We start from the raw sequence: 8,403 nt of genomic DNA, 5'->3' as shown, positions 1-8,403 counted from the left end.
GCACAGTGTGCTGGCTCAGGCCCAGACCCATTCCCACGTCTGAGTCCTTTCTGTTTCCTGGAGCCAGGTTGGTTTAGGTCAGCAAACCCTCTTGGAGAGTTTGATGTGCCTGCCATTGCTGGCAGCACTGGGTCCATGGGGACGTGTTGTGATACTCTAGGAGAACATTTAATCACACATTTTCAGTGATTTATTTTTTAATGCCTTGGGAATCTATGTATTTATTTTACAAAAACTTTGTCAGATAGAGTTGATGCTTATAGCAGGTGGGCCCGGGAGAATAAGTCTCCACTTGCACCTGGATTTCTTTATGTTAGAAAACTGGAAAACATGTTCAGGAAAGAAACTGGGGGAAATTAAAGGTCTATTTTCCTCCTTTTGACCCCATTTCATCCGCAGTTGTCACAATCCCAGATAGTGCTCTGAAAACCCCTGTGCGTGGGCTGGTAAATGTATTCGTTCTTTCCATGGTTTCCATTCTTAGCTATTTTTGAGCACATAATGGTAAATAAACCAGACAAAAGTCCCTGCTCTGAGGAGCTGGCATTGTAAGTCAAAAAAGAAAATGAAGCCCTTCCTCTTTTGCTCAAAGCTACTAACAAATGTTGCGCCCCTTACAAAAGAAATTTATTTTCTTCAATTTTCAACCTGTGGGTTAACAAATACTTGCTGGGCTCAGCCCTGGCTGGAAAGAGCAGAGTGAGAGAGGAGGGGCACGCCATGTTCTTGTCGCTGGGGACCTGGCACAGCACAATGGGAAGAGTATCAGAGAGAAATTCACAGTCAAACGCAGGCCTCAATTATAATTCCTGGGAGGGGTGAAAAGAGAGCAAAGGTCATCATGGGCGGGACTGTCCAGAAAGGCTTTGAAAAAAAGAGACACTTGAGTAGGAGTGAAGGAAGGAAAGGATTTGGTGGGAGGGTGTCACCTGGTACTTGGTGTCTGCCACACTCAGGCTGAATGTTGAACTGATATAGGTTGGATGTACTACATGTCTTAATGTTTGAAATGATTGTCCTGCTAAATGTGATTAGATTTGGGCTTCTGAAATATGAGGTGCAGATACCTCTGAGAGTGAACAATCTGCCCTGTAGCGGCTCGCACACCAGATCTCATCAGTGAGAGTCACCCAGTTACGGTCTGGGGCCCCTGTGGGATGCTGTGTGGTTACAGGTGCGCTGATCAAAGGGAGGTAGAAGAATGGCAGAGCCCCAAGGTGGCTGTGTGATGTGGCTGGCCGTGAGCGAGGCTTGGGCTGCAACTGCATCCTCTGCTTGAGTAAGGTCTATTAGCCACTGGTGACTTTTGATCCCCTACCGATCTGGGGAAGTCAAATTGACAACCCCCTGGTTAAAAGAAGTGGCTTTGCATTATTGATGCTGGGAGGGATCTGGTCACTCTACTGTCTTCCCGCAGCGCTTCCCACAGAAGTGCCTGGAGCTATTTGAGAGACGGGTCTGTATGAATTATTCCTTAAAAACAGAAGCACATCTCCCTCTACCACCTCTGCTTCCCAAGCAGACCTTCAAAAGCCAACTTAGCGGGTGGGGGTGGCGGCCCTGCCTACCTTCAAAGGCCAGCTCAGCGGGAGACTGAGACGGTGGGGTGGCTGCTGTGGTGCGGGGAGCCAGGCAGGACCTAACAATTCAGACTCCTGTTCACTCCTGTCCACTTTGGCTTGATCTGTGGCTCAAAGTGGCTTCTTTAGGTTTTGATTTCTTTCTTATCTCTAAAATAAGAACAACAATGTCCTCTCCTTCCTGCCGCCTTCCCGGGGTTAATTTAAAGTGTTATGAAACAACCCTTTTCATTTCTTTCTTGCTGATTTTCTGAGTAGGCCCTCGCTGGGTGTGCTGTATCTGAAGAGGGAGCCACCGCCCCCTTTCCACTTCCTGCCAAACTGCTTGAAATTCATCAGAGGTTCATTATCTTCTCCCTTTCTGCCACTTGCAAACATATATAAGTGCTCTGACTTTTAAGTTATTAACATGTGGGTTAGAGTTAAGTTTTGAAGGGGTCTTTCTTTGGTGGCTTTGTTATCAAAGGGCAGCTCCTGGGGACACAGCAGTGGGGAGGGTAAGGAAGGGACCCTGATGGGCAAAGGTGCAGAAGAGGGTCTTAAAACAACAGTCTCTGAGAAAAGAACTTTGCCAGAGGCCAGCCTTGTTCCCAGGATCCATTTTTGCTTTTATGGAAGGCCTGGGAACTCACCAGGCCAGTGACAGCTTGCTGGAGATCACTGTAGGACACTGGGGTCAGACAGACCTGAGACAGTTGGCTCTGCCATTCATTGGCTTGTGACCTTGGAGAGGTTACTTACCTTTCCAGTGTCCCCTTAGCAAATCAAAGGTAATGATTACCTCCTAAAATGCCTTCAGTCTAGCAGAGAAATCAGAGTAGAGAGAGGGAAACAATTCATTGCAAGTGCTTTTTGGGCCCCCAGCCTTGTGGTTTGATTACATGGGCCACTCACAACAGGGAAAGGAATTTATTTAATGAATAATGTGGAGAAAAACCAGAACCAGGAGATGATGACATTGACTTGTATTCCTCATCTCTCAAAGGTGGGAGAGACCCTTTTTTCCTACTTTGCTGTTGTCAGTAGACTGCTGTGTCATCAGAGGTCACAACAACCTCAAACTTTTGAGCTCAAGTGATTTTCTTGCCTCAGCCTCCCGAGTAGCTGGGACTATAGGTGCCCACCACAATGCCCGGCTATTTTTAGAGACGGGGTCTTGCTCTGGTTCAGGCTGGTCTCAAACCTGTGAGCTCAGGCAATCCACCTGCCTCAGCCTCCCAGAGTGCTAGGATTACAGGCGTGAGGCATCGTGCCCGGCAGAGACACTCTTGATGCTCACCAGAGACATGTCTGGAGACGCAGGTGGCAGTAGTGACCCCTCATGGGCAAGTCATCACTAGTCTGCTGCTGCCTCCCACCTTGGGTGGTTGGTGTCACAGGGACCAGTGGAACAAGCAAGCTGTACGTGCCTGTGTCCTACTCCAGGCTCAGCCCTGCTCCACATAGGTCGCTTTCCTCCAGGGATCACCCCCAGAGTGGGGGGGTTTCTCTCCCTGCCTCATTTCTTCCTAAGACCCGGCCAGAGAGAGGGGACCTAATGATTATCCCTCACTGCCTTGGACTGACACCATGGCGCTGCATCTTAATGTATTAAAGACTGTGGCAACTGTTTTAAAAGTGTCTGAATCTTGTTTACAGACGACTGTGGGGTCCAGCCGTGACCTCCTCTGGGGCTACCCTAAAGGAACGAGCCCAGCCCTGGTGCATCCGTTCTCGTCCCTTCCCCTCCTGTCCCTGCCCGGCTCTGGCTTTTCAGGCCTGGCTGGGGTCCTGCCCTGTTACTTCTTTTACCTGGTCCCCTCTTGGGGCCTAATGCTCACCAGCCCTGTAGATAATTATGTGTGTTGTGTAAAGGATTTTGCTTTAATGCCAAGTTACCCAGAATTCCCAGTGTTAGTCTCTGAAATTTGATTTGGAACTTAATAGAAAAAAACAACCAAGATAAAATGTGCACGGATTTTTGAAAACTTTGTTTGTTTCTCAATACCTTGCAGATCCTTTCCACACTCCTGTTCGACACTTGGAAGAAAAATCGCTGCTCTGTATGACAGCTTTACTAGTAAATCTTTAAAGGAACACATTTTCCCCCCTCTGATGGAGATGCTGATTTATTTCAATTTTTGTAAGTATATACCTTTCATGAATTTTTTATGTAAATTTTCTATGTAATTTTTCCCCTCCCAAAGAACTCACTGCCTTTAAAGTTGTAATGAAAAAGGGCCAGGTGCAGCGGGTCATGCCTGTAATCCCAGCACTCTGGGAGTTCAAGGCGGGAGGATCCTTTGAGCTCAGGAGTTTGAGAGCAGCCTAAGCAAGAGGGAGACCCCATCTCTACTAAAAAACATAGCTGGGCATTGTGGAGGGCACCTGTAGACCCAGCTACTTGGGAGGCTGAGGCAGGAGGATCACATGAGCCTAGGAGTTTGAGGTTGCTATGAATTATGATGGCACTATAGCAGGTTAGCCAGGGACACAGAATGAGACTCCGTATCAAAAAACATTTTTCTAAAATAAAAAAGGCATGTTAATTATAAAATTATGGCTAAAGTTGAATGGTCTGAAATCTACTTAATTGACTTTGAACTCTACTGTGAATCCTTGGAAACCATGGAGAATAGAGAGAGGTGGCATCATGGGTGGGGTTTCCATTCAGGAGCTGTTAATATGAATGTTAATACCAAGTGTAGAGTATAAATGTCTTAACACAATAATTAAGAAAGTGCAGTGAAGGCTATGTTAACCAGTTTGTTGTAAGTATTTCAAATTGTATATAAAACCAGCACATTGGCTCAGTGCCTGTGGCTCAAGTGGCTAAGGCACCAGCCACATACACCTGAGCTGGCTGGTTCAAATCCAGCCTGGACCACCAAACAACAATGATGGCTGCAACCAAAAAATAGCCAGGTGTTGTGGTGGGCACCTGTAGTCCCAGCTACTTGGGAGGCAGAGGTAGGAATCTCGTTTGAGCCCCGGAGTTGGAGGTTGCTGTGAGCTGTGATGTCATAGCACCCTACCCAGGGCAACAGCTTGAGGCTCTGTCTCAAAAACAAAGAAACAACCCCTCCCCCAGCACATTTAGGGTCTTGGTGTGTGACACACCTTTTGGGGGCAAGACACAATTGTAAGAGGGACTTTACCTAACAAATACAATCAGTGTAACCGGATTTCTTGTACCCTCAATGAATCTCCAAGAATAAAACAAAAACAAACCCCCCCAGCACATTGTACCCCACAAATGCATTAATGTACACAGCTATGATTTAATTAAAAAAATTTTAAAAATCAATGAAATCTAAAAAAAAAAAAATAGCTGTTAATATGGATGCCTAACCGCTTATTGTAGTCTATTCCTCTTCTTTCTTGGATCTTTTAAAGAAAAAGAGAGAGAGGTGGAGACGCTGACGTAAGGGTCAGTCTCCTGTGCCTTTTCTGCTGGGCACTGTTGGTGTGACCCAGTCCTCTCATTCCTACCTCCTTGGTCCTGGTGTAAGTTGATCCTGGACATTTCTTGGCTTATGGCTTATTAGTTTTCACTGAAGTATCATGATACTCGTTGTTTTCTTCCAGACCCTCTTACTTTTTTAGGAAAGTGTCTCCTTTGCTTTTACCTTGAGATGAAGATAAGGAGGGAATAAACTGCATTCCTGTTGTGGCCGCGCACTGATGCTGATTTAAATTCTAGCTTTAGCTTTTGTCTTTGTTGTTTTTGCTGCCTTTCTTCTGCTGGCTGGTCCAAATGGTGATACCATCAAATCCTTTGCTAGGAGTTTAGTGGAGTAGCTCGCAACATGGAAACCTGTTAACCTAACAAAGGCTTATTCCTTTTGGGGGGATTGTGATTAAGAAACATGGGATTTGATTCTGGGAGTCGATAATAATAATTTCTACTTTTCAGTCAAAGCCCCATTTCTTGTGGATTTAAAGAAACCAGAGTTAAAGATTCCGCACACAGTGAACTTCTACATCAGAGCAGAACCTGGGGTGATTCTGGGAGTCTGGTGAGTTCCTTGCTGGGACCCTGGGTCGCCTGGTAACCACCTCCTTGCTCATCTTTTGCATCTCACTTTAACTGGTAATTTTTAGGGAAGACTCTTCCTCACCCCCCATCGTAGGTATGTCCTCTCATGCCACCGATGCCTGTCCCTTTTGGCATTTATTTCCATGTAATTAAATAAATGTGAGTATTTGGTTAACATTTGTCTTTCTTACAAGACTGTGGCTTCCGTAGGAGGTAACAGACTTTGTTGTTGAGTTTTCACGGCTCTGCACAATGCTTGGCCCATAGAGGGCACTCACAAATATTTGTCAAATGAAGTCATAAGCATTCTAATTGTCCTTTTTTTCTGTACTAATCTCAATGCTTTCTTCTGTTTTTGGCTGCCAAGTTTCCAGTGTCCCATTTTATATTTCATCTCCCCAAGTTTAAAGCTTCGATCATAAAATGTTTAGGAACCATTATGGGTGCCCATAATTTCTTCCTGCTCTTCAGGGTACAGAGCAGTGAATAGTATTGGGATTTAGAAATCGTTTTACTCTTAGTTTTTGTCCCACTGGTCCTCAGTTCAGTGACTCAGCTTTCCTCACCAAGACCAGCTCATGCTGAGAGCAGTGGTGCCCAAATCCTAGGTACAGAGGCCCTGAGCATAATGGGAGACTTTCTGCCCCTCCATGATGGGGGGACTGCAGGCTTGTCAAGGCTTAGCTAGTTCTCCAAGTTCCATTGTAACACATCATGTGGCAGCATTTGTGTTTAAAATCACCAGGTCACTTTTTATGACCTTCTTGTTTATTTGAGTTAAAACAACAACAAACATTTATTGTCTCACATAATACATCCAGGGTAAGAAATTCAGGAGAGCTTAGCTGGGTTGTTCTGGTTCAGGGTCTCATATAGTCAAAATATCAGCCTCAGCTGCAGTCAGCTGAAGAATTCACTGCTCAGGCAGCTCGTCTCACAGTGGGCAAGTTTGTGCTGGCCGTGGGCAGGAGGCCTCGGCTCCTCACCATGTGGCTCTCTCCCTGGGGCTGCTGAGTGTCCTCACCGCAGCAGGCTGTGGTGAACCTGTGTGACACGCCTCTCACTTTTCTTTAGGAAAACAGCTTAGTTTTGTGTTCAAGTTATTTACTCTTACATAAACTTCTTTTTCTTTAAATTCTTTCCTACTTGTCTCTTTAGCCAAACCAATGGAAGATGACAAATAGCTCTTATCTTTTACTTGTTTCCATCTTTTTTTTTTTTTGTCATTTCAATGGGCTGCACCTTAGAACTACAGTCTTGGGAAATTCATACACGTGGGTACAGAAGTCAGAAGAACGAAAACAGTAAACGGTTTAAAGGGATTGTCTCTGTGCCTGGGGAGCTGGCATAGGGTGGAGTCCTTCTCATCATAAGATGTTTTGCAGTATTATTCTTTTTTTACTGTATGCATATAAGAGCATTACTGGGATAAATAAATAAATGTAAACAAGGGCGGTGGTCTCTGACTTTGTACATGCTTGTTAACCCCTTCCTGGCCCTTCAGGCACGTGGTCCCCAGCTGTCGGGGGGACGACGCCAGGGGGAAGGGCCGCTGCTGGTACGAAGCTGCCCTTGGAGATGGGAACCCAGTTGTTGTTTATCTTCACGGCAGTGCCGAGCACAGGTCAGTGGCTCTGCTTGGACTATTTTTTTTGTTGTTGAGAGATTGAGAACATTTCGGTCCCCTGGGGAGCAAAGAAGGGCAGGGCTCTGTTTTCAGCTCCGGGGCTGCCTTCACAGGCTCTGTTTCCTTTGTGGAAATCTGAGGGTGTTCTGGCCATAGGCTTCTCTTAAAAAGACTATTCTCTATGCAGAATATGTGGGTCCTTCACAGAGAGGAGAAAAAGAATAACTCTTCCAAAATTTAGATATTAATTTCAAAGAAGGCAATGGTCCCTTTATTCCCTGAGAGGGCCTGAAATGACGGATTGAAACCTCAGAGGACAGGAGAGGAAGAGGCCTGCATAACAGGGGAAAGAAAGAGCAATGTCCACATCAGAGGCCTTTTCAGAAAACTTCAGTGGACAGCTCTTTATTTAGGATTAGTTCTGTTAACTATGACTCCTTAAGAGAGGTCACCTGGAATTCTGACCACTGGCACTGGGACAATCTGACTAATTTTAGCCTAGAATATCTGTCCCTCTGCCCACTCTCTGTAGTTCCAACCTCTCTTTCTAACAAAGAATGTCTCCCAGAAGTCTGTCTGTCCTTTGATGATCAGACAGAGCCTCTCTGGGCCTGGGTAATTAGGTGAGGTGACGGTTATCAGCTGGGACTGTGCCTTCAGCTTGGGGAGGGGCGCCACACCTCAGAACCGCCCCCCCTCTTCTGTTTTGGGTGGAGGGACCTTGCCTACAGCTCCCCCCTCCCCCACACTGCCCTGTTCTGTCAGTGGGTGGCCTTCTCAAATCTCATCTTTTCTCAAGGGACTGTCTTGACATGGCCGTTTTTTGAATCACAGTTAATGAGATTTCCCGTGAAACTCAACACTTTCCAGCCTTGTTTAACACTGTTTTCACTGTGCAAACTTGGGCATGGAGCTAGAACATGCTTAGTTCCAGGAGGGGGGCTCACGCAGTACATTGCCCTGTGTATGAATCTGGGAGTGCCCTCAGTTATCCCAGATTTCCTGGCCCTCGGTTAGTCACAGCTTCTTGTCCTCCGCACAGAGGTGGCAGCTGGCTGTGAGCAGTGCTGAGCTGGAAGTACTGAGTACCTAGCAGTGCTGCCCAGGTAGGGGTCTGCAGGGAAGCCTGGTGAACTTGTCAGAACTGCTGGTTCTAGATTTAAGAGCTGTGGACGTCT

At 46.2% G+C, this 8,403-nt stretch overlaps 1 protein-coding gene across 1 annotated transcript in view; it reads left to right on the top strand.

The window, feature by feature from the left end:
• The window catches only part of ABHD12B (abhydrolase domain containing 12B), a 60,194-nt gene that overhangs the window by 36,697 nt on the left and 15,094 nt on the right, over positions 1 to 8,403 (top strand). Inside the window, exons 2-4 of the mRNA XM_012806551.2 lie at positions 3,575 to 3,702; positions 5,476 to 5,578; positions 7,103 to 7,222. Of these exons, the coding sequence (XP_012662005.1) occupies positions 3,575 to 3,702; positions 5,476 to 5,578; positions 7,103 to 7,222 (351 nt within the window). The remainder of the gene's footprint in view (positions 1 to 3,574; positions 3,703 to 5,475; positions 5,579 to 7,102; positions 7,223 to 8,403) is intronic.

The sequence above is a fragment of the Otolemur garnettii genome, unplaced genomic scaffold (genome assembly GCF_000181295.1).
Source record: "Otolemur garnettii isolate 467f Iridium unplaced genomic scaffold, OtoGar3 scaffold00054, whole genome shotgun sequence".
NCBI lineage: Eukaryota > Metazoa > Chordata > Mammalia > Primates > Galagidae > Otolemur > Otolemur garnettii.
This window is presented reverse-complemented; position numbering and strand designations above follow the sequence as displayed.